Source organism: Vicugna pacos, chromosome 10 (assembly GCF_048564905.1).
Source record: "Vicugna pacos chromosome 10, VicPac4, whole genome shotgun sequence".
NCBI classification, from domain to species: Eukaryota; Metazoa; Chordata; class Mammalia; order Artiodactyla; family Camelidae; genus Vicugna; species Vicugna pacos.
The window spans coordinates 66,420,917-66,447,066 of record NC_132996.1 but is presented as its reverse complement, the minus strand read 5'-3'; the positions used below and the strand labels follow the sequence as shown (position 1 = coordinate 66,447,066).

Here is a 26,150-nt window from a genome sequence, read left to right as displayed (position 1 = left end):
GTCAACTAACTTGCAGAAAGTAAGAAACTTGCTCAGTCTTGCAACCTGGAAGCCAAGAGACCTTCCTCAGGCACTGACGGTATGTGGATGGTATCGTAACACAGTGGTGCTCTCAGTGGGGGTGTCTGGTGGTGTCTGTCAGATGGAAGAGAGGAGGATGACAGGTAAGTTGTATCTCAGAGGCTTGCATTTGAGTTTCTGACTCAATTGAATTCTCTGGATGATGACTTCTCACCCTTGATGGTTCATCTCTCTTCAATTTCATTTCTTCCTTTTATTTTTTTAAATAAAAGATAATTTACTGACAACACCAAATTCCTATGAGGATGTAGAACAACTGGAATCTTATTCATTGCCTGTGGGGACGCAGAATGGTACAGCCACTTGGGAAGACAGTTTGTCATTTTCTTGCAAAACCTAAACATACTCTTACCATACGATCCAGCACTTGCGCTCCTTGGTATTTACACAAAGGAGCTGAAAACTCACCTGCACGTGATGCTTATAGCAGCTTTATTCAAAATTCCCCAAACTTGGGAGCAGCCAGGATGTTCCTCAGTAGGCGACTAGATAAAGAAACTGAGGTATTTGGAGATAATGGAACGTAACTGTAACATTGAATGGAATTCAGCTCTTTAAAAAATGAGCTGGAAGGCACTAAAGGATATGAGAAAAATTAAGTGCATGTCACTAAAGGAAAGAAGTCAACCTGAGAGCTGCATACTATGACTCCAGGTATAACCCATCCTGGAAAAGTTAAAATTATGGGGACAGTAACAGATCAGTGTTTTCCATGGGTGAGGGAGGAAAGAGGGATGAACAGGCAGAGCAGAAAAGGTTTTCAGGTCTGACATATCCTGTATGACAGTGTCACACGGGATACACGTCATTAAACATCTGCCCAAACCCATGGAATGTACAACCTTAGAGTGAACCCTAATGCAGATCATTGGCTTTGGGTGATAATGGTGTGTCAATAGAGGTCTGTCTACCAAGTGTAATAAACGTACCATCAGGTGTGGGACGTTGACAGTGGGGGAGGCTGTGCATGGAAGGAGGTCAGGGGTAGCTGGAAATCTCTGTACTGCCTGCTCAATGTTTCAGTGAACTTACACCTTCTCTAGAAAAGTAAAGATGATGGAAAAAATAGGGAAACACTTATTAAACACATTCTCTTTAATCAAGGGAAAAGTTCAGATGAAAAAATGACTGAGAGAATCACTCAGTACATATAGATAGTTAAACAACTCTCAGGGAAATCTAAGATAAATCTACTGAAAAAATGAAGAGAACTGACAAAATTTCATCAAGGTGAACATAGAAATATCAATGACATTCCTATAAACCTGCTGTTACCATGATAGGACATAATGGAAAAATGATACCATTGGCAACAGGACAATTGCAGCAAAGAAAATATAGAGAAATAGATATAAAAATGGAAATATGCAAACCTTGGGGAGAAAATCATGAAACTTTACTCACTGATGTTAAAAACACTTTAAAGAAAGGGAAGCACACACCTTGTTCCTGAAGGAAGTATTAGAAAACTTAAAGAAGTTAGTTATTCTCAAGTGATTCCACAAATTCACCAGGCCCACATCAGTATCCTAGGCAGTCAGTTTTACAGTGTTTTGAATTCTAAAGAGCTGTTTGGATCTTTCAAAATTAGGTTAAGTTCCTTCACTGAATAGCAGGAGAAGCCTGACTTTGGTCCCAGACTCTCTGGGTTCAAGCTCACACCTCTGTCACTTTCTACTTGTGGGGATACCAGCCAAGGGCTGACCCCCCCCAGCCTCAGTTTCCCCATCTGTAAAGTAAGGGTGACATAATACTGCCTATCTCATGAGATTTGTCTTTAGAAAAATAAATTAATCCAGGAAAGCACAGTGTCTGGCAGAAAATATAAGCTATCACACTTATGCAACAAAAAGGGAAAAAATGCCAGTACTAAGTCAAACAGAAGAAATCACCTCATTCCCGAAGTCAAATATCAAACTGAGCCTACCTGATTCTGCCACAGAGGAATATTTGCTTATCTGAAATGCTAACAAAGTGTGCCTTGGAAGTTGGCTCTGGTTCCATTGGGATTTCTCTCAGTTAAGATGAGATCAGTACTTTTCAGTTGCTTCATATATCATTTTATGGTCCTATCTGAGTGAGTGTGATTGTGATTTTAAAAATCCAATGAATTATACCTGTGTCTGTGTCTATATTGCTATGTATTTTGCAGAATTACAAAGGGAAGAGAGAAGCCCAATCATGAGTATGCTCATGGGTCACACTGAATGCCATTTAGAGAAAAAAAAAGTATCAACAATCTATAGTACAGCAATTATGGGAATGAGTATGGAGAGTCCTCAAAAAACTAAAAATAGACTTACCATATATTCCAGCAATCCCACTCCTGGGCATATATCCAGAGGGAACTTTAATTTGAAAAGATACATGCACCCCAATGTTCATAGCAGCACTATATACAATTGCCAAGACATAGAAGCAACCTAAATGTCCATCAAGAGATGACTAGATAAAGAAGTCATGGTATATTTATACAATAGAATACTACTCAGCCATAAAAAAGAATAAAATAATGCCATTTGCAGGAACAGGAATGGACGTGGATTTCATCATTCTAAGTGAAGTAAGGCGGAAAGAGAAAGAAAAATACCGTATGCTATCACTCATATGTGGAGTCTTTAAAAAAAAAAAAGAAAAGAAAAAGGAGAACACGAACGAACTCATTTACAAGCCAGAAACAGACTCGCAGACATGGTAAATGATCTTATGGTTACTGGGGGAAAGGGGGTGGGAAGGGATAACTTTGGGAATTGGGGATTTGCAAATGTTAGCCACTATACATAAAAAAGTTTAAAAAACAAATTTCTTCTGCATTCCACAGGGAACTATATTCAATATTTTATAATAACCTTTAATGAAAAAGAGTATGAAAATGAGTATATGTATGTTATATGCATGACTGGGACATTGTGCTGTACAGCAGAAATTTATACATTATAACTGACTGTACTTCAATAATAGAAAAAAAAGTATCAACAAACTACATGTCCCCATTGTTTTATACTCTCTGAGGAAATATTCTGACATCTTCAAAGCATGTGATCAGCACTGTTTACCAAGAGTACAGAAGCTGACGTGACATACTCTTTTCTTACACTGTATTATTTCAGCCTCGTCAGTTGATCTTGTGACCTCCTGCAGCAACGAAAATCATTTGTCTGTTTTCACTTCTGTTTTTTGGGGGATCTAAAACTAAAAAAGTGAGAAAAGACACTTGGGGTGAAGTAGCTGCCCAGAATCTGGTGTGCATTTTTACTTTCTTCCTTTTCTGTTTTCAGCTTTTGTAAACATGCAAGTTCTACCGTAAAGCTCATTCCTCTTTCTGCAAAAATTTCTTCTCTCAAAAGAATCTTCTCTGTCCCAGGTTTCGATTCTAGTGTCCTCCTTTACAGTTTCATTAGAAGCTTTCTGCTTCTAATCAGATGTCGTCACTTTCTTTTTCCCACCACTCTGCTCTGTTTATTGCTATGCTGTTTCACTGTTACTTTAAAATCTCTTAAAAATCGCTTTTCGGATTTCAAAGGAAGATAGGCAGAGAAGAAATGCATGCTCTGTCTGTGTCCTTCACCCAGTCTCAGGTCAAGGGTCTCACTGGCTGATTTCCTCTGTGCTCTGGTTTGACTTCATGAACAGAAAACGGTTGATAATCATGGGCCTGCCTGTCAAGGGTGCTGTGTCTGTTTTGAAAGCAAGTATCACTCTCCCTAAATCTCCTTTTGGTATTTGGTTTCGTACTGAGAAACCAAAGCTCCCTAGATTTGGTGGGAGAGATGAAAGGGGAGATAATTCCCAAAGAGAGAGTTGCAGCAACTGCAGAGAAGGTTGTTCCAGTGTTGCTTAAGGGAGAGGAGCAGTCCAGCTGTCTGTAGTGCAGTTTAGACTTTGTCTACCAGTGGGAGACCACTAAGTGGGGGCCTGAGGACCCCCAAGTGCAATAATGAGGAGGCAGAGAGATCAGTCAGTATAAATGGGTTTCATGTGTGGACCTGATTTGCCAAACCTGGGCTCTATGGACTATGTGAGCCTGGGAGAGTCAAGTCGTCTTTTTAAGCCTCAGTCAATGGAGATACACTTTCTTCTTCTCACAAAAGTCAATATTGTGCTCATCTGGAGTACTGCCATTTTTAAACTGGAATCTGGACCTCTCCTAACGTTATTCTGGTCTGTATATCATTGTTAACTCAGTGCTTATGTGAGCAAAGAAAGGCTGGGACTTGGCTATTCCTCCATTTTGCTGATATCACCCTGTGGGTGTCCTGTTTCACCTCCAATTTCCTGCAGCTACCACATAAAGCACAGAAAAGCTATTGTCTTTTTGTATATTGTTGATACATGTAGCCCACTGACAAAGTCTCTCATCTTCTTATCTTCATACTTCTTGTGGTATTTCAAGAGCCTGTGTCACATTTCCTGGTAGAACAGTCATGCTCTTTGCAAATGATTGTGGTTACTCTCTTCTTTGGAAACATTTAGGATCCGTTTGCTTTACTCATTTTGTTGCTACTTAGGGGGATGACACAAAGCCATTTGACTGATGGTACGTGAGACAGGCATATTTTTGTTTATCCTGGAACTTAATGGACATGCCACTAATAGTCATTAGTTTAGAACTCTACTTTCTCTTGGCCGTGTAAATTATCTTTTTCATATGTGAATACTTTTCTTCCTACTTACTTTCAATTTTACTTAAGAATGTTCAGTGAGTTTCATCAAATAACCTGCAGCTGGTCATATAATAAGGAAATTTCTTTTTTCCTGTGGTTGACATATTGGTAGAGTGTTTGATTTTGGGGTGCACTCTTGTTTTTGGAATCCCCTGTATGTGTGTCACAATTTAATCCAAGGCCCATCTCTGTCCTGTATTTCATGATTTCAGAGGAGAACTTTTACATACACACACACACACACAAACACACACACACACTGACATAATATTGTGGTTCTGAAAGCATAGTCCTACTAAATGTCTGTTGAACTCCAAATTCTTTCAAAAGTTACTGGGAGATCAAAACTCTATTAATTGTAACACTAAGATGTTATTTTTCGGGTCACTGTCATTCTCTCACGAGTGTACCTTGAAGCTTTCCAGAGGCTACGTGACTTACGGCACAGGAACAGATTTAATGCCAAAGAAAATAAGGGATAATCAGCAGTTTTCCATCGGTCAGATGTTAAAAGAGACTTGCAAAAATCTACACAATGATAATTCTAACACGGAGCACATTTTTTGGCTCTTTTCAAAATATCATGTTTTTAATGAAGAGATGATATGTCTATTCACATGTATGGGTTTATTCTATGTAGGCTGAAATTAATGAATAAATATTTTACAAATGTCTCCATTTTAAACTATGTGTAAGTGTAGATATTTATAAGCCGCTGAAACAAAAGCTCTCTGTGGCCCTTAAGTCATTTTTATGATGAAAAGGATTCCTTTTATTGAGAACCATTGGCATCATATAACCACAGATACACAGGTACACTTCATATTTGTATGATTGAAATAATACAAGCTATCCTCCTCATTATTTTCACTGCGAGCTATCAATACACATGAAAGTGAGGAAGGTTGAGAAAAAGCAGAAGTTGACATGAGGATGATCAGGGAAGGCCTCCCTGAGAAGGAGACATTTGAGTAAAGACCAAGGAAATAAGAGAAACTGCAATGAGCTGAAGACAGAATTAAGAATGGCATACACTGCATATTCCTATGGGTGCTCGAAGGGAAATGATAATAATACAAATAAATTGAAAAATACCTTTTGATTGTAAGAGTGTGTTTTTTTGGCCAGCACACAGCCCAGCGATAGGATCAAGTAGGCAGCTATTTGAATTGAATCCAACAATTCTTTCAGCCTCTGACATTCTTCTTGTACCTCCAAAACACTCACATCTCTTCCTCTTTCTGTTTATGTTTCTATCGTCACAGTAGTTTCTCTAAGATTAGTTATTCTCTTTGTACAGGGGTCCAGTGTTGGGGTACCGGAGTGAGGGATGATCCTCTCACCCAGTGGATTCCGAGGGTGGGCAGTGGGAGCATTTGCACGGGGTGTGAGCATGAACAGATGTGGTACCTGTAGAACATTGAAGGTGACAAGGAGTAAAAGTGCATGTGCCCTGAATTGTCACCAGGCACTGACTTTTCTAAATACCATCAGTAACTCAGCGCACATCCTGGGAGAGGAGATCAGTATATGTTCTCATACTGGCTGTGCCTTCCAGTGTCCTGGGGCAGACCACTCCCGGTGCCCTGTCCTTGACAGTCCCCTACTCTAGTTCATTTCTAATCTTGTCACCCTCAGGAAGATCCGTAGGCACAAACATATATATATTTCTTCTTTTTAACAGCTATATTGAGATATAATCCACATGTCGTAGAATACACCCATTTCAAGGATACACTTCGGTGGTTTTTAATATATTCAGAGTTGTGCAATCATCACCACATTCTTTGCAGAACATTTTCATCACCCCAGAAGAACCCCATGGACAGCAGTCACTCCCCCTTTCCCCTAACCTCTGAGGCTTAGACGATAAGTATCTACTTTCTGTCTCCATTCTCTTTTCATGTTGCTGACCTAAAGCCTGATGTCAATTCTAGTGATTTTGTTAGAAATGTTTGAGGTTTTCTTTTGAACTTTGACTTTCTGAAATTTCTTCATGGAAAGTAGGATTTATTCAGACTTTTTACCCACCTGTCTGGCCTTCAGGGAGCCTTTTCAGTCAGAATCCTAATAAAACACAGGTAATTTTTACCACCATTTCCAGGCAATTGCTCTATTCACGTATTTTGTGAGAAGTGGCTTAATTTGAGTGTCTACTTCCAGGAGATGCAACACTTGCTTAAGCTGCAGGCATTTGTTAGAAGTACAGCTAGAATGATGCATTTCTGCCTGGACACACCGACTATCTTGTCTTCAACTCCAGACAGACGGAGTCCTGCTGAGTATAAGTGGGACGGTGCTGGGAAGGAAAATGAGGAGAAAGATTTCCATTGGGTCTTTTCCCTAATCCTCGTCTTGCCATCAGCTACAAACGCAGCACTCAGGATTCTCGCCTCCTCCCTGGTCTCTCTGGTTCCTGGTTCATCCCCTCTGAGTTGGTGCCAGGTGTGTTTCTCACAAGGCATTTAGCCCTCAGGTACCGATCTCCCCACTCTCCACTCCTCAGCGCCTGAAATGCTGACACTTTGTATTAGGTCCCCAGGACCCCGGGTTGAACAAGATCACCCTTGTCCACTCACACAGAGCTATGGCCGAGTGCTGGAGACAGACGCTTTACCAAATACTTCTTAACTATTTGATGCTTCATGGATTTGATTTAGGAGTGTGGTGATTTTTACCACGGGATTGGAAATTTTCCTATGATCATTCTATTCTTGATTTTCAGCTTGATTCCAAGGTGGGCAGAGAACATACTTTGTATGGTTTTGATTCTTTCGCCATCGTGACGCTTGGTTGAGTGGCTTGTTGGCATGGACATCCTGGAACGGCTGCTTCCTTTGCTCCCATCTCACCGCTCCTTCCCACACTCCTGTCTGCTGGGCACCTCGCAGTTGCCGGTGCTGTCAGCACAACCCATCATTGACTTGACCTCTGCATGGGTTTGTAGCACCAGCCCCTCCAACAGACTCTCTTCAGGGATATCATGGGGTGGTGCAGCCGGCAAACACATGACTGTGTGGAACACCTACCCTCGCTCTACTGTGTCAGCTCTAAGATGTCCCGAGGCAGATGGTCGCCAAAGTTATCCAGGTGCTGAGACTGGGGAGGGGAGGAGGCTTCCTGCGCCTGCCCTGTCTAGAGGCTGACATCAGATTCTGCACTCATAGGAAGGCACCTCCTGGGAGCTGCCATTGCTTGGCTTCCTGAGGCCTTTCTCCCTTCCCAGCCGGCGAGCAGCCTGACTAGGGAATGGAAATTCCAGCCACTACAGTCATACTTGGTCTCCTCGCTCCCCACCCATGACCTCTGTTGTGCCTAATTCCTGCACAGGGTACACCTGACGGAAGAGTCGTACCTGGTGGGAACACAATTGTCCTGAGAAAGGGTCAGAGGTCTTCCCGGTGGAGGGGATGGCCCAGGAAGGAAGGGGGACCTAAGGAGGTGTGAGCAGAAGTGGCAATAACTTTTCCCTGGTGACACGCTGGTGGGGACTGGCAAAAGGAAGGAGAGTGAAGTTTCGATTTCAAATCTTTTGATTTGCTTTATTCCGACATAGCACACATTTTCCGTGACCTTCCTGGCCTTGTTGCTCATTGTGTGAATGAGGGGATGGACCATGTCTAGACAGGACTAAGGAGAGTCACATGATTAAAGGGGCACCCCAAATCTCAGGAATTGGGGTAAATAATATTTTTGTGAACTCTTTTTAAAACTCAAAATTCATGGCTTATATCAAAGTTTAAAGTCAAGACAGCCTTCACCCCTGCTTTGCCTGAGGCACTTCTCTCACGGGCCCTATTCCCAGCCCTGCACACCTGGGTCAGGGACAGGGATCGCTGAGAGCGGTGTCCAGCCATGGCCAGCAGGGCTCAGAGTGGAGACGGAGATCTGGCAGGTCAGGGAACTTGGCCATGACCCAACCACCAGCGCCTCCCAGCTAGTTCCTGGGGAGATGCGGGGAAGGAAGGAGGGAAAAGTCTTCTGTCTGGAAAAGGAGGGAAAACACTTTTCCAGACAGAGGATCAGTGTTGGCTACAGATGGTAGCCAACAAAGTACTTTTCAAACACTTCAGTCCTTCACTGGTGAGTTCTTCAATGAATAACCGTGTGTGTTATATTAAACTCTGTAAAGCCTCTGCTCTAATCAGAGAACAAAAAAGAACTTCAGGCTTGCAGAACTTTATTGAAATGAAAATGCAGTTTGAGGTTTCAACAATTGTCTTGCCATTTGTTGATCAAAAGACAAAAAAGATAGCGAGCTTGTGGTTTATCTGAACCGATAGTCGATGTCTTCTGAGCCAAAGGTCCCGTGGAAAGTTAATACAAAGCACACTGAGGACTGTTGTATATGCTTTGCTGGAAAAACAAAAATAAACATCACTTAGATTTTTCTCTTGCAAAGTAAAATCTTGAAAAGTAAACATTTCTTCTCATTGTTTTCCTGGATCTGTCCACACACATCTGACATCCGAGAGAGTTAGTGGTGGATAACTCATCCTTTGTTCTAACGTTCAGGAGACATTTATTAATGCCAGAGAAGAGCTGGCGATTCCAGATATTCTCCCCACCAGAGACCCCTAGGCAAGTGTATTCTGCACTTTTCTTGTTTGTTGAAATAAGTTATCCAAGAACTATGTTGCATGTATATCATTTTTCAACATAGAATGGTTAAAATCTCCACTCAAATAAAAGGAAATATGACATTTTGAGTTCCTGTGCAGCCTCACTGTCAGAAATATAGAACACAGTCTGATCTCTCTACCATGCCTTTGAGGACTACAAACTACTGAGTCTGGGCCCTGAGAGTGATTAGCCTGAGCTAGGTTTTTAAAGAAAAAAGCCCATCATCTTTAACTGGAAGGATTGTACCTTAAAATTTCAAAAAAAATGATAGCAAATTCATATAAAATCTTAGTTACCATCTTAAGTACTTTAAATATACTTGGCACCGCATTCACTTTGCAGTCAGTGCAACCCGTCTCCAGACTGTCTGTGTCTTGCACAGAGACACTGCATACCTGTAAAATATCTCCCATTTTCCTCAACACCCAGCCCCTGTCAACCACCACCCTACCTTGCGTTTCTGTGGGATTGGCTATTCTTGAAGCCCGGTGTAAGCGGGGTCATGCAGTATTTGTCTTTTGTGTCTGGCTGGTTTCCTTGATCCTAATGTCCTCAGATTCATTCCTGTTGTACCATGTTTAAAATCTCCTTAGGTGATGTTCCCTTTTACCCTTATGGCTTTTACAATATTTCTAAATTGTCTACCATGGAATGTTTTAAATAACATATTAGGAGAGGAAAAATATATTCTAGGAGAGGAAATAAATGCTAGAATAAACTCAAAAATATCAATTTATAATTAGAAAGAGTCACTCATTGTTAAACTACTGAATTTAGATTAAACAGTTCCATCCCCCATGGTGGATACATGCCCATGATTTGCATTTGTCATTCCTGGGGTGCTTCATTGATGGTCGAGGAATCCAATTGTTCATGCTCACAAATTTTGATTGCTTGAAAGGTCATTTTAAATTCTTTTGATGAAGTGTATGAACTCTTCTTCAAAGGGTATATTCTGGACTCTATGAATCATTCTTCAAATGTTTTACAGTTTGTGACAAAGGAGACTTTTTGTTGATCACTCTTACAAGTGAAGGACTTCTTGAAATCAGGTGTTGTTTACCTTGATAGAAAGTGTGTGTGTGTGTGTGTGCGCGCGCGTGTTGTGTGTACTGGGGAACTGGGGGCAGGTAATCCTCTGCCTGAAACGTCTTTGCCCTCTTCTGTCTTTTTCACTTACGATTCACTAAAGATTTCACAAAGTGGCAAATCAGCTCTGCAGCCTTGGAAGTCTTTCTTGATGTCAGAGTCATCAGACTAACCACACAATGACATCAATGGAAATAAAACACATTCATCATTTGCTTTGTCATAAGGAGTGACAAACCCATAGCCTGTGTGCCCCTGTCCCATGATTCTAAAACATATCAGAAAAAGCCAAAATTACCATCATCACTCTGAAGTTGTCCAGAGTTTCATTTGACTGGGAGAGAAAACATTGCTTAAATTCCCTTGCAGCCTTTGCAGTGTCTTCACCGTCTATGAACTCTTGCAGAGAGGCTACGTATTCATCCTTGGATAGATTAGGATTGATTGTATCTTCAACCGCCTTCTCGAGAACAGAGCAGCCAGAACCTGGGAAGAAAGCATGCAAACGTGGGCTCTTTGGGGTGAAACCATGATGTTTGTCATCCTCTTACATCCCAGGAGACATGTATATTCAGAAAGAAGATTGTGAATGGGCTTGAGTTTTGAATTCTATGAGAGGAAACTCAGGATCTGGGATTTCTTTAAGTCCTAAAACATCTCCCTTCCTCTTGTTAGCTCGGAGAAGCCACACACTATTAACCTTGATTAAATAGGATGCTGGAGAAATGAGATGCTCTGATGTAGTGCAACCTATTGAACATTACCTGGTCTTTCTTTGTTTGGAGTCATGTGATGCTTCACTATTATCATCACAGCAGCAACTGGCATTTCCCAGTATTGTCAATGAATTGGGTATAGAATATTATTCATTAGCTCTGTGGATGGTAATTATTTTCTGCAACAGCGAATAACATAAGAATGAAATTCTTGTCTGTGAAGTGCTCTTCTGTGTCTGCTTGAGTTGGGAAGGGGAAAGAGCTCTAGAATCAGATCCACGAGAGCTAAGTTTTACTCTCGCGTTGGCAGCTTTCCATTTACTTGACCTTGAGCCTGTCACCTTGAGCACATCTACACGTACTTCAAGAACAAATGAGGTGGGATATTTAAAAGAGGCTTGTAAACTGAACAAAGCAAACTAGGTGTGTGTCATGTTACTGAAGACCAGAGTCTAGCTGCCGGGGCGTTTCTCTCTAGCTGGATCCTCACTGTGGAAGGAGACCTCCAAGTGTGTGAGCCGTTCTCCTCAGTCACCTTTGAGTGGGAAGAGACTGGGAGTAAGGCCATTCCAGAAAAAGGGCTCAAATCTACTCTGAAAATGTGTGAAGAATGAGGTTTCCCCACTTGGTGCGAAACACAGGGTCACACCCCACAGCCTGAGCCTTTTCTCCTGGGAGGTTTCCTGTTTGTTTCCATTTTGAAGGAGACTCCATGAGTGTTGCTTTCAGGCAACCCATGTGGATATAAATGTAGGGGCTCATCAGAGCCTGCCATTCCCTTGCCCCACTGACATACCTAATTCTAACTTTCGATCACAAGACTCATCCTGGTTTCATGGTACCTGTGGTGATGGTGGGACGCCCTGAATGGCACGAGACACGACGTGCAGCTGCAGAGCCGAGGCGGTGCCCACACAGGCCCTTCTTTCAGATTTCCTGCGATTAGTGCTGGTCCTTAGGTGTGTGGCACACAGACCTGCCCTGTGCTGGAGCTTGGGATGGGGAGATCTTGCACAAGGGACCGGACAACAAGCTTATCCCAAAGCCTGTGCCCCCTGTCAGTACTCACCTGCATAGCAGTAAAGGGGGAGGGCGACCAGCATGAGGACCGTCACCAGCTTCATGTCTGAGCCGCTGTTGCTGGCTGTTCAGTCCAGTGAGGCACAGAAGACGGAACTCACTCTGGAGGTGACTGCACACAGCTTCTTTTATTCTCCAGGTCACCATAATCCCTCCCACAAGGAAACAATGAGTCACAGGATAAACCTGGCTTTGGACCAAAAATAAAATCCAAGGAAAAAACAAAAACAAAAAAACCCTGACAACAACAGCAAGGATCCACCAGAACCCAGACAGTCTGTGCTGTCTTTGTAGAAAACCAAGGAGACAGAAACTTTTGGACTCCAAACTATTTTTGGACTGCAATAATGATACCTGGCTTTAGGTTAAATTAATGGAAAATCCTTTCTAAATGATAAAGCAAAGTACATTATGAGCCTGGGTTTTTATCCTTGTATTTTAATTATGAATGTGATTATCATTCTCTCTTCCCACCTCCTCCTCCTGCATCTCCTCCTCATCTCCCTCCCTCCTCCTCCTCTTGTTTCTTTTCTCCTTCTCTTTCTTCTTCAAAGTACAAATGACTTTATATTTTGTGTGTCTGTTCTGCTGGTTCACCGAACACCTGAGCTGGGTGCAATACCACAGTCCTCCTCTGGAAGGCAGACCTCCCCTGCCTGTGGATCCATTCTCAGTAAGATGCTTCAAACTGGGGAAATGTTAAAAATGCCTCGCCTTCTCTGAGGGTTGTTTTGACAAAGAGTGTCTCACTTCGTTAACTCAATATCTTGCATTCATTATATTACAATCTATGATGAATTTTCATCTAGCTTTGTTAGCTTTTTAGGAGTTTTCTTCCAGTGATTCAAGGGATCATGTGAAGCAGAGTAACTGCTTAGGGGAGGCCGTGCTGAATGGTGGACTCTGATGGGATCTGGGTTCATGTAGATGTGGATTTGACTCTTTGATGCAACACCTAATTATGAAACATTCCTGGACAATTTAAAGTGCTGGTTGTTCTCAGCTTCTCTTTGCTCAGTGCTAAATTAGGCATAAATGATGCCATGCCTGATTTTGTAAGGATGACAGGGAGACGATGTAAACGGCTTTAAAATAGGTAATCAGGATCAGTGTGAGGTTCCATCCATCCAACCATCTGTCCATCCGTCTATTGCTTAGCAACACCAGGAGAGTCTCCTATAACTGTGACCTGTGTCACAGATCCAGTTGTCGGCGTAAGTTGGTCAGGACTTTCCCCTTCTAAAGCTTACCTCAGTTAGGTGGCCATCAAAGAAGCCTACAACTGAATGAGTGATACCAGAGAGCGATGGCTGCAAGGAACAACAAAACAACCACCAGGGGCAGCATCCTGAAGGGAGGTCCAGGCAAGCTATAGGAGGAGGGACTTTTAAGGCTGGTTGACTGCATACTGATTTCCAGGGGAAGATCTGGGAAAGAGCGTTCTAGGCAGAGGGAACAGAGAGTACAGATGCCCTGAGGGAAGATGGTATGTGTCAAGATAGGAATGCACGTCTCTTGGAGTCAGAGAGGGACAGGACAGCCTCATAGGAAAAAAAAAACCCTCACCAGTTTAAGCAGGGATGATAAGAAGGTAACAGGAATAAGAGAAACAAAGTTGGCTTTGGTTAAAGAAAGAAGTGGAGTAGAGATCAAGAGAGATGAGTCAATACTTACCCATGACTGCATTCTTTGCTGTCCGGAGCATTTGGGGGCTCATTTCTTTCCATCATCAGCTGCAGCATAAACTGTCAGGAACAACACTGACTTAGCAAGAGGCTAGAACTGGGGAAGAAGGTTGTGTTCTCATGTGTGTACCTTCACCCAATTGACCGTTGCTGGGGATCTTCATTCCAAAGGCAATTGAAGGACCTTAGTAATGAAATGGGAGACTGTCTCCTTGGCCAGGACCTAATGGAGACTCTGCTGGTGCCCCAGTTATTATAGGCCTGCCCTGTTACCTGCTGGACACTGGACACCCTCAAAGGTTTCTTACTCATAAAAACAATCTCACATTATGCATGTGGTGGCCACAATAAAGAGGTGTGTTCTCTGTCACAAGGGATGATCCTTTTCAGGTGAATCATATAGCAGTAACAGCTCACAGAAGACTCCTTTGCAAGCCAGTGTTTAGAAGGAGAAAGGGAAGAAACCAAAAGTTCTAGATGCTGGTGTTGCTGGCCAGAATTTCTCTTTCCAAAAGGAATTTTGACTCAGGTCCCTACATTAGGTCCAGAAACTAGAGGAGTGAAGAACCTTCAGTTTGGATGTTTGTGAGACATCCAAGGACAAACCACGGTGTTGAAGTGAATTATTTACAGATTTTACCCTGAGTCTGCTGGGTCTTGAGGGAGAGAGAAAGCATGTGGCAAGAGAAATTTTTATTTGGGCTTGAGATGTATGCACATTAATATTTTGGTCACTTGAGTCCTTGCCATATTTAATGACAACATTCAGTGACAGCCATTTCTTCCTGTGATTCATGCACTGGCACAGAAGGCCAAAGAGTTACTTTGGAAATTAGATGACCATTAAGTGCAAGTTACTGAGATGAATCAGATCCATGGTATTCTGGGACAAGACACCTCCGTTTCTTTATTTTCACTCCTTCTGTACAATGGGCTTTGCCTTTTACCTCCAGGGCTGTTGGAACATTAACCACTGGCAGGTTCTTTGAGGGGAAGCTCTTCTTCCTTAAAATCATGCCAAAGTCTAAAAGTCTGGTGGAGAGATACTTCCCCAGGCCAGAAACTGCAGAAAAGGCCCCAGTCCTGGAGTCATCTTGTCATCAGTCTGTTCTTCACGCCATCGGGCCTTTCCTAGAACAGGTGCCCCTTGCCCTGGGCCCAGCCCGCTGTGGGCATTTCACAGCTGTGTTTCTTTGGATTGTGGTGAAGTCTGAATGACTTCCAACATGTAAGTCCTCAGAACAGGGCTGGGCACAGAGCAGGAGCTGCCTACATGTCAGTGGATAGGGATTAATTTTATAAATTGAGAAAGTTGTTTTGATAAACCCTGAAGGACTGCTAGGACCTTTAGAGATCACTGATCTCTGCTTCGATTTCCCATCTCGAAAATACAGAAGAGCATCATGTTCACATCTGAGGTGAAAAGTCCTCAGTTTAAAATTAAAGTGCTGTTTCTTGACCCACGCTTACTTCATATTTTTCTAACCTTTTCTAGAAAGAGTTTTATTGAGATATAATTTCCATATATAGCTTTTCTCTCTAACATATTGCTATCAAACTTTTCCATACACGGCACCAGTCCATATGTGCTTGTTTTCAAAGTGCAATGAAACATGAATGGCAAATGATTAAACAGCACTGGTGAAAACCTCTCTCAGTCTTCACCATGACAACCCAATGAGTAGGGTGATGATGAAATATACTGGCTAAACTGGGGTAACTTGAAGGGTGAGAGGGGTCACTGAGGGGGTGGAATGCTGGGCGAACAACATAAACCAGGTTTCTTCCGAGTGAGCTGGGATGTGTGGTCACCCTCCCCATGAGGTGGGCACATCATTCTCCCCAGCTGCAGACACCAGGACAAGAGAGGTCAAGTACCTTGATGAAGGGCACACAGCTGGTGGGTGGCAGGGCCTGAGTAAGGAGCCAGGTGTTCTGTCCTGAGACACAGCTCCCAAGGCTGTTACTAAGCCATCTCCATTGTTTGACCCTAATGGACTTTCACTTCATGGTTCCCATGGATTCTTACGACCTTGACTCCCACGACTGCCCTATGTGCACTTCAGACTGATTTCTTAATCTCCAGGCCGTTGCTCCTTGTGACCCATCCTTCCCCACTGTCCTTGCCTCAGTCCCTTTGGGCTGAAAATCCTCATCATTTCCAATGCCACATCAGGGACAGCCCACTTATTGTGCTATTTCCTGGCCCCTGAATCTGGCAGATCTCCCTTCCCAGGAACCTTTGTCTTTCCATGAGCAGCTTTCTCCTTGAATCTCCAGCACCCTGATGCTATGGCCCCTTCCTCCCTGTTATGCTCCCTGAGGGCATGGCCTGTGCACCTCTGATCTCTGTGTGATGACAGTAGTAGAGTTGGTGACTAATTGATTACTGTGTCATTGGTTTTCACGATGATTTTAAATTTACATAAATATTTTGCTGAATAGATTACATGCTATTATGATTAGGTCTGTTTAGAATGAGCAGCTCATTGAAAACTGAATAGCTAGTCAAGGCAAGGATCAAACCCAACACTAACCCCAGGCATGAGCCTGACATCCTGGTGCTAACACCACCTTCTTCATGTTCCCGGGTGAGGACTCTGGAGGCACAATAGGGAGAGGGCCGGTCAGGAGGGCAGGAAGTTGGAGCCCTAGCCACCCAGGGACTGGGTCGCCTCCCTATTAACACAAAGGAAGCAGTATTTGAATCCAGTCATACCTGGATCCATCTAATGGCTTGGAGCAGGGAGCCGGATTTGGAAGCCCAGCCAGGATCAGGAGTGACCTCCAGCTATTTCTCTTTGGCTCATTCACCAAAGTCCTGAACTTTACACAACTTGACATTGCCAAAAACTGTGTGGTTAAATATTTAATCCCCACACACGTGACAGTTCAGTTAATTAGGTATCTACGCCATCTCTTCTCGATTCAGTTGGTAATTTCCCTCCACTTCCTGCCCACATTTTCTTGCTAACTGTAGGCATTCACAACCTCTCTTCCTTAGGGGCATTGTGAGGGATATATAGAAGAACTGATATAAACTACTTCCAGTGCTAGAACTGTGATTCTTTACTGGGGCTGATTTACTCTCTCCTTCCACCCATGCCTGTGAACATTTGTAAATGTGTAGAGATGTTTTGGGTGTCCTCAGAGGGTGGGTGGTAGCTATTGGCCTCAAGTGGGTAGAGATAAGGGATGCTGCTAGACCACCAACAATGTTCAGGGCATCTACTCAAAAAAAAAAAAACTTCTGCATCAAATGTCAGTACAGCCATGGTTGAGAACACCAATGGGAGAGAAACATCTAAGAGGATTTTGCCCTTGTGATGAAGGTCAGCAGTGCTAGGTGGCTGCACACTCTGGGGACAGTGAGTGCATCCCGGGTGCAGACAGATGCTGGCAGGAGCATGGGCATCTGTGGCCTCCCGTGTGTGGAGCTCAGCTTCTCGTCCATGGCTTTGCCCAGGTTTGTCCTCACCCCTGGGGGCTGTCAACTGAAAAACATGTACAACCTAAAATTTGAGAATTATGTTCCATTTGGTGGACTTTCTGAGGACTTCAAGCCTGGGAATCAGCCTCTCAGATAGTTCTGAAGGACTGTTCCAAAGGGATATGGAGGAGCTAGGCTCTATAGGAGTTTTGCAACAAAAACCAGGTAGTTGGAAGATGCAAGAGTGTGACCTCATTTTAACCATTCCTTTGATATGCACCTTAGCTATCTGGGGCCAGTATCTTGTACTTTCCCATCTGTGTCTCCTCAGGGTGCAGCGTCGGGGGTGGCTGCCATGATTGACTACATGATGGCGGACACCCTGTTTCCATCCTGATTTCCCTCAGGGCTCATCACCGGAGGAAGGTGTGGGGGCTGCTGTAGTGGTTTCATGGTTGCACCATCCCCAGACAGCATTCTTAGTCCACGGGGAACTTTCTCTCCTTTCACTCATCTTCATCCACTTTGTCATTCAAGATCCAACTCAGTCTCTATATCCCTCACAAAGTGTTTCTTCTCAAGGACTGCAAACTCCTAGGGCCTTTGTTTTTCCTTGAGTTAGTATAGGCCTTTAATTTCTATGAAACAATCTCATTCTTGGTGTTTTATCGCTTATCTTTCTTCAGTTGTCAGTCATGCCTCGTGCCTTAGGGAGAATTAATTTCTTCTGGAAAAGCATGAATTCTTTCAACAAAACACATCAAGTTTCTCCTAGGTATGAATGAAAATTGTTCTCTGCCATATCACTAAACAAAGGATGTTGCAGCCATCAAGCCACTATCGCTGCTCCCAACAGTGAGCCCTGAGAGAACTTAGGATGGAGACCAACGGGCTGCCCACCGCCATTCCCTCAGCCACTGCAGCCAGTTCCTATGGGGCACCCAGAGGGGACTTAGGTTGGGTAGGAACAGGATATTGGCCCTAGATACCTCAGGTGCATACAAAGAAATTATTTCAATGAGTTCAGACTCTTGCATCTCCTCAAACACAGACAAGTGTTAAATTCCTTAACTTGAGATATCTGGTTTTCTCTAATTAACAGTAATTTTTGATCTTCTGAATATCTGGTTTTTATTACATTTTTTTTTCAGGTTGACTGTGTTAGCAACCGTGAAGGGACATATGTTTGGTGTAGTGTAGATTCTAACTTGACCAGAGATAATTTCAAGAATCATAACCAATTTTTTTCACTGACCATTTGTATTTCTGCCTAGTCCTTCCTTTTCATTTCTGTCTTACAAGTTCCTGTATTTTACAGAATTTTGATTTATAACATCAGTATAGGAGGATTGTTCAAAAAGGAAAATATTGAAAGACATCTCCCAATGAGAAGCACTAGACCCTGTCCATCCCCAGTCACACTACAATATCTGCTACTCATCTACAACTGTTTTTAATGTGTCCCCTGGTATTGACATGTTCTAAAAACCTTTTTCACTGTTCTCTACAGATTCATCTATAAAACCCTATGTTAGATCCTGTGTTTCCTGGATTCCATATTTTGTCTTTCTTTATCTATTCCTTCTTTCTTGTAAAGTGAGTTATCTGATACCTTCTAAGAAAATGCTCATTGGAGACAATACTTTGGAAGATTTGTACTTCTGAAATATCTTTAAAAATTTTTATGCCTAAGTGATAATTGATCACATATAGAATCATATTTGTATACAATTACAGGCCAGAGGCTTGGAATTGTAGTATTGACCTTGTATCTTCTAGTCTTTTGTTGATTCAAGGTTTGTTTCCCATCTTTGGTTATGACCTAGTGTTTCTTTCTGAAAGAAACATCTTTCTTTAGAGCAATGTTTCCAGGAGTCACAAAAATGTGTTTGGATGTGGGGCAGGACTGGGCTCTTCAATATACTATTCTTCATTTCTAGGAAATATTCTTGTAGTACTTGGTTGGAGATTTTCTCCCCATCACGATCTCTCTCATTCTGGACTTCTACTAGCTGGACACATTAGATTGATGCCTGGGGATGGGACCATGGAAGTCCTTGTGTGCAACACCCACAGTGAGCCTTGATCTGCCCAGCAGTGATTCCAATCTGGTTTCTCAGAGTGTTGCAAGAGCTCCTTGAATGCTTGTGTTCACCAAGCTTGGTATGTAGACTGAATATGTAAAGTGTTTCACAAGGTAGGGACTAATTAAAGTGTAAATATTTTCTGATGTGATTAAAAAGACACTTATTAAAAAAGAATTGCTGTTAATTAATAATAGTAGATAACCTTAACTTATTTCTCAATCAAGAGATTGTATAAATATATCTACCTAAATATATCTATAATAATTTGAGAGTGGGTGTAAAATTAACAATAAGTTCTCTTACTTGACATGTTTGGAAACGTGTGTCTTCTAGTATTTTAAAGTAACAGAAATGAAATGGGATCCACATTCTGATTTTTGAAGGGTCACTTTGGCGTCAGTGAGGAGGATGTATTGCAGGAAGGGTAAATCAGAGCCCAAGAAAAACATTTAGGAAATTTAGTCCAAGCCAGGAAAGACTGGGCCTGGACTGAGAGGATGGCTGTGGGGAAGGAAAGGAGGGGATGGCTCAGAAGCAATGCTGTGGCAGCAGAGTAGACAGAATAGTGAATTTCTGGATGTCAGGGGGAACATGAGCTGTAGTAGTCTCATAAAGCTCGCCCAGAGACATCCACATGCTCATCTCCAGAACTTGATTTTTTAAAAAATTTGTTTCTATTTTATTTATCTCTTTTGGGGGTGGGGGTAGGAGGTAACTCGGTGTTTATAAATTGTTTTTTAAATTTTATTTTAGTGTAGGTACTGGGGTTGAACCCAGCACCTGGTGCATGCTAAGCACGCGCTCTACCATTGAGCTATATCTTCCCCACAATCCCCAGAATTTGTAAAGCTTTTCTTCCATAGTAAAAAAAAAAAAAAAAGGACTTTGCAGATGTATGTAATTACAGATTTTGAAATGGAAAGATCTTCCTAAATTCTCAGGTGTGTTGTATGTGCAATACCACATATTTTATATGAAGGAGGCAGAGGGAGGTTTCACCCGCTACAGTAAGGAGTAGGCAGTGTAGCCTCACAGGGCAGAGACCGCAGCGATGTCAGCACAAAACAAAGCATGTCGTCAGCCGTGAAAGCTACAAACAGCCACAGCAGGTTTTCATCTAGACCTTACAGAGGGAGCATGGCTCTCCTGACACAATGATTTTGGACAGTGTTACACATTTTGGAATTCTGTCCTCACATTTTGAGAAAATAAGTAGATTTAAGCTACCAAGTGTGTGGTAGTGTGTTATAGGAGGCACTGGAAAGTTATCCAGGAGCCTACGGTGCCTACACGTTTTGTGAGGTTCGTGCTTCATTGGATGGTGAATTCATTAGCCAGGATGGGGGTGGAGGCACATGGAAGAGGAGTAGGTGACAGGCACATACTCTGTTCAATTTTACATATTCTTTTGAAGTAACTGTGGAGTGTCTGAAGGGACTTGTACAGATGATAGGTGGATGCTTGTTTCTAGAGTTCTTAAGAGAATTTGGGAGAGGAAGCAGTAGCCCAAGGTGATGGTAAGCAGTACAGATGTCAGTGATCCGTGTACTTGTGCAGAGGAAAAGGAGTTAACGGAAGGTTGAACGCTGGGGATGCACTAAATATTCAGAAGTGGATGGAAAATGAATTACCCTGGGCAATTCATAGGACTGAAAGCACAGTGAAGGGAAGAGGGCCAAGCAGGTTGGTTGTGGTTTGCATGAAGACAAAACATGAGTTATGCTACTGGTTGGGATCCCCATGACGGACCAGACATGCTGTGGGTATCCCGCAGATCAAGACCAGTAATAGGAATGCTTTAACTGCCTTTTACCCTTAATGGTCCTTTTTACGTGGCAACATGAATGGGAAATCTGTAAAGCAATGCGGGATGATTCATGACCCAATATTTCTTTTGCGGAGCCCTGCACCTCAGGTCACCATGGCTCAATGGAGGTTGGGTCTCTAAAATTTACTAATGACAACACCCAATGGCCATTTCATGATGAAAACCTCCCCCCCTCAAAGCCAGAGGCTGATGGATACTAACAAGACACATAGAGAAGTGCAGGGAAAGTAATTTATTGAGCAAGATGTTGAAACCTCTACATTTTCCAGGGAAGATCAGCTGATCATAAAATGTTTGTGGGTATAAGACTTTCAATTTCTTCGTAACCACACTTTACCAGTACTTTCCCCTGAAATAGAAAAAGAAGGAAAGAAAGAGGAGGTTATTCATCCTGCTGCTGGAGATGATACATTAACACAGACTCTCATTCACAAACAGGATGTCAGTGACATTTCAACCAGCAAAAGGCAAATGGAAGGGCCCAAAGGAGGAAGCCAATGTGTACGGCAAATGCAACAGACCTGATATGATCACAACACACCATGCAAGTCAGGAAAGAACCCATTCGATCAACCAGCTAATAAACATGGGGGTGGTCGGCCACCCAAGAGCAGGACTCAGGTCTCCAATGGAAGAAGGAAGGTAAAGGTTGGACAGAGCAGCCCAGGGATTCTTTTCTCTCATGTCCCAGGACAGAGGACTCTCCATGTTCACTGCAAAGGAGACTCAGGGTTGAGAGATTAGAACAGAGGTTGAAGAGGACTTAGGAAGTACTGCTTTTGGGAGATTCCCAGTCTCTCCTTCCTTGTGGGAATTCAACCTGATTGCACATGAGCTTCTCAGCACTGAGAATCCAGCTCCTAGGGGCATTCGGAGCAAAACCTGATGACCTAAATGCAGTGGTAGAAGGGCTGAGAGGCATCTTTAAATATCTGATGTCTTGATAAAGACATCATTGAAGTATTTCACCTTCACGTGTCCTGCAGGAGCCCAAGCAAGGAGGGTCTCGGAACACTGGCCACGATGAGGAATAGAGTAGGTGTGGTGCGGAGAAGTGAACGGCAGTGCAAGGAGAGAGCCTTGGCTTCTCAGAAGCTGGTGGAGAACCCAGACAGCTATCCTGCCTCCTGACAGGACTGAGGGCTGGTCTCCTCCCTCCCACCTGTCTCCCAGTTCAACAGCCCGAAGCTCCCGGTGAGATTCCACAGTGACTGTGTCCCCTAGGGGAGGGCTGCTCCTACTCAGGGTAGCTCCTGGGCAGGGAGGCAGTGCTTCTGCCCTTCAGTATCACTGCATGGGGCCCCTCTGTCCTCCTCCCCAGGACAGTCTGGGAAACCTGGCACCCTGGGAGATGACTCCAGATGGAGGAACATGCTGTGACGTTCTGCATAGCTTTCCTTAGGAAAGCTGAGCAGAGGAATGCTATCATTCACCCTATGGCCACAGGTCACCCTATCAGAGGTGAGCAGTGTTTCAGGTGGTAAGTGCCCTCCTCGGAGCAGCACACTGAGCTGCTTCCTGGTTGGGCAGCTGAGCAGAGGCTTCTATGCAGAAAGAAGAAAGAAATTACCAATGCCTTTGTAAGTAGCAGTCTCTTTTCTTTGGAGAAGCCATTCACACATTGCTTCACTTGCAGCTTGGCCTCAACAGCTTCTGCAGGTGCCTCATACATCTCAATTTGTTTCCTGTAGGCTTCATCAGGTTCCCAGAAGAAGCCTGCAAGATCACTAGCAAGGTGGGGGCAGACAACTGCACTGGCTGCAAAAGAAGAAAAAGAGATACAATTGATGCAGGTAAAGTCACTTTTTTCCATTGCTCCCTGAACTATGACTAGACAAGAAACCCAGGGGTTTTATGATCTCATCCCATGCTTGTGCCGGTGGCAGTGCAGGACCCTAGAGTTGTGACTGTCTCAAGATCACAGAACAAGCGGCCGAGCCAGAACTAAAAACCTGTTTTCTGATCCCTAGTTCAGTTTTGATCCTTTTTAAAGGACACGCACTGCTTTCCAAGGCTCTCTAGGTTTGCTGAAATTCACTTTCCCTAGATTTCAAAAGAAATAAGTTTTGCCTATCAGGAGAATGCCACCTTATTTTGGTTGAATATCAAGGAAGAGTAGATTTTAGTCATCCAGTTTTCAAGTGAATGGCAGAGTCAACTCTTACCAGAAATCAGAGAAGGGAGCATAAATTCAGAGAAAAGGAAGTAAATTTATACGTTGGCCAATGCTATTTTGAGACTCAATTAAAGAGTAAAACTATGTCATTGGATGTAGACATTGCTAATAAGCAACAAAGAATCTAATCAATTTGAGCACATTAGAAGCTTATAGACAAAGTTATGACTGGCTCTCTTATTCTGCTGTGATGTAGAGAATTCCTAGAGGGGGTGGGAGGTAGGAACTGGTGCTCATTCCTGACCCCACTGGAACTGTGCTGAGCCTGGAAGTAGCCACTTTCCCTAGTCTGGAGTCTCCATCCCCCAAGCATTGGCCCCCACCCTGCAGCCTGGGATGTACCCTACCAGGCTCCAATCTGACCCCTGATCAGACAGCTTACTAAGCAGATGATTTGAAAGATCAGAGGCAACACAGGGAAAGAGAACGGCGTTTAGAAATTCGACAAAAGAGAAACCCACAAAGAGACTTGGGACCGTACTGAGGGCGTGAAGGCATGCCAAAGTGCCGATCTTCAGCAAATGGCTGGAATGAATTGTAGAAGAACGGACTTTGTGGCTCTAATAATGCTAGTTGCACTACGATTACTGGGAGTTCTCCCAGGAAACTAGTAGTACTTGTAGATACGGGGAGTGCTGCTCCTTTGTAGAGCCTATTTGAAGATCTAGTATTCAGAGAACAGTGGTCCCCAAAAAGCTCCAAAAACCCTTCCAGCTGTGACATCTTAGGAGTTTGAATCTAAGAGTTAAAAATGCTGTGGACTCAACTGTCACCTAAGACACTCTAGGAAGGAGAACATCTGGTAAGGACCAGATGTCTGCTTGAGACCTACAGGTGGAGTCTCGACACACTGAATCCCACTCCGTTGTCATAAGCTAGGCTTGGTAGGTGCTGTAAAACGCAGTGGTAAGAGGGGACTTGGAGAGATTCAGCATTTTGTTCAAAGGCAAAGGGCTGGTAAGTGGCAGAGCCAAGATGCACATCCAAATCGTATTATGTCATGTGCTTCTGAAAACAAATCACAAACAAGGAGTAAGAGCTTGGGTGGAAAACTCTTAAACTTTGCCTGCAATTTTTTTTTGTAAATTTCTAGAGTATTGGGAATTGATAAAATGAGGCTTGGTCTTTTGGGGTGCTTGCTGTCTAGTAAAGGGAAAGGTTTGATTTTTGGTCTGTTCACACCACCCCCACTGCAAAAAAAAAAAAGCAAATCCACCTAGTGAATGTACCTAGAGAAAGGTTCTTACGCGGAGTGGCGCTGGACTGGTTAGAAATGATACTCACCCTCATAGCAGCAAAGGGCCAGAGTGACCAGCAGGACGGTCAGGGACAGCCTCATGGTTTCTTTAGCTTTGAGTTTTCAGCCTTAGTGAATGATAAGCAGTTAGGAGCTGGACTCAGGAGCTTGGGGAGCCTAGGGCTATTTGTACCTAAAGAGCTCTGCTGGTCCTGCCCACAGAGACACGTGGCAGGTGGCAAGTTCTGGCTTCCAGTCCTTCCTTCTTCACTCAGGGCTGATGTCATCTGCCAGTGTCACAGTCCCCGATGACTTGGTCAAAGTCCCATTTATAGGCATTTTTGGTACCAGGCTCCTCTCCTTTGTAGAAAAATCTGAGGCCATGCTTTTACAGATGTATAATCAGGTAATGGATGCGAGTGCCCCTTGGTGTCAGCTCCTTCCCTGCAGGGTCAGTGCCTGGTTTTGCTCATCTTTCCATGGCAGAGTGCCTGGCACGGAGAGGAGGATGAGCACCTATTCCTTGAATAAGTGAATGGATATGAACTAGCAAACCACTGACTTGGTTGGGGCACAACTTTAGTGTAAAGTAATGCCTGCTATGTGAGGTTTCCTTTGAGCAGCTGAGGGAGAATGGTTAGCAGCCTGGTGACCATTGTGGAAGAAATCAGTGATTTTCAGTCCCTAAGGAGAAAATAGTGCAACGGGGAGACTACCTCCCCAACTGCTAATACTCTACTCCAATGTTTCAAAAATATGAAAGAGAGTTCATATCAAATCAAGCACTTAATTAATAACAAGAAACTCCTTTTTTGATTTCCTTTTCCAGTAGGAGGATCACACCTCCTGAGTCACAGGGTCTTAGCAGTGGAGAAGCCCACGGAGACTCGTCCTCTGCCTCTTCTCAGTCCTGAGCAGGTGCTCATGGAAACACAGGGAGACGCACAGGCCATTTTGAGTAAAGGCTTTGGAAGCGAGGCTCCTTATATAGGGGCATGTCTGAGTGGCACTGAAGAATGTGTGGAATTCTGACATGGAGGAATGTTTGGAGGAGGGTGCAGTGTTAACTGGTGCCTGCTGAGGCCCTGCGACCCCCTTCCGGGACGCTCAGATATCTGCCTGCAATCCCTCAAAAAACCCCAGAGTGCACCCTTTCTTAATGTCTGTTTGCCTTAGCAGCATTAGCAGTCCTGGGAAGTGGCTAACCTCACAAGAGCTCAGGCTGACTTGTCTCAGCCCATGGTTCCTCCTTATCGGAGTCATAAATCCCACTTCTCAGCCCATGTCTCCATCTTATTGGAGTCGTGAATCCAACTATCATCCCATATACCAAAGCCCCTTACCTCTCTCGTAACCAAGCAAAAATCTGCTCCCCAATTCGTTTGTGTGCACAGCCCCTTCCTCAGTAAAAGACCCTGCACATCCACCCTTGGTGCTCACACAGGCACCTCTCA

The 26,150-nt window shown here is 43.5% G+C and overlaps 2 protein-coding genes across 2 annotated transcripts; both read right to left on the bottom strand.

The window, feature by feature from the left end:
• Positions 1-8,916: 8,916 nt before the first annotated feature.
• LOC140699074 (mammaglobin-A-like) lies at positions 8,917-12,350 on the bottom strand. Its single transcript, XM_072970856.1, has 3 exons — positions 12,243-12,350; positions 10,756-10,943; positions 8,917-9,101 (listed from the first exon to the last, which is right to left on the bottom strand). The coding sequence occupies exons 1-3, from the start codon at positions 12,295-12,297 to the stop codon at positions 9,063-9,065; spliced, it is 282 nt and encodes a 93-aa protein (XP_072826957.1). The 5' UTR covers positions 12,298-12,350; the 3' UTR covers positions 8,917-9,062.
• A 9,216-nt stretch (positions 12,351-21,566) lies between these two features.
• LOC102534953 (secretoglobin family 1D member-like) lies at positions 21,567-24,798 on the bottom strand. The gene is made up of 3 exons (XM_006214918.4): positions 24,744-24,798; positions 22,854-23,041; positions 21,567-21,632 (listed from the first exon to the last, which is right to left on the bottom strand). The coding sequence occupies exons 1-3, from the start codon at positions 24,796-24,798 to the stop codon at positions 21,567-21,569; spliced, it is 309 nt and encodes a 102-aa protein (XP_006214980.2).
• Between the last annotated feature and the right edge of the window lie 1,352 nt (positions 24,799-26,150).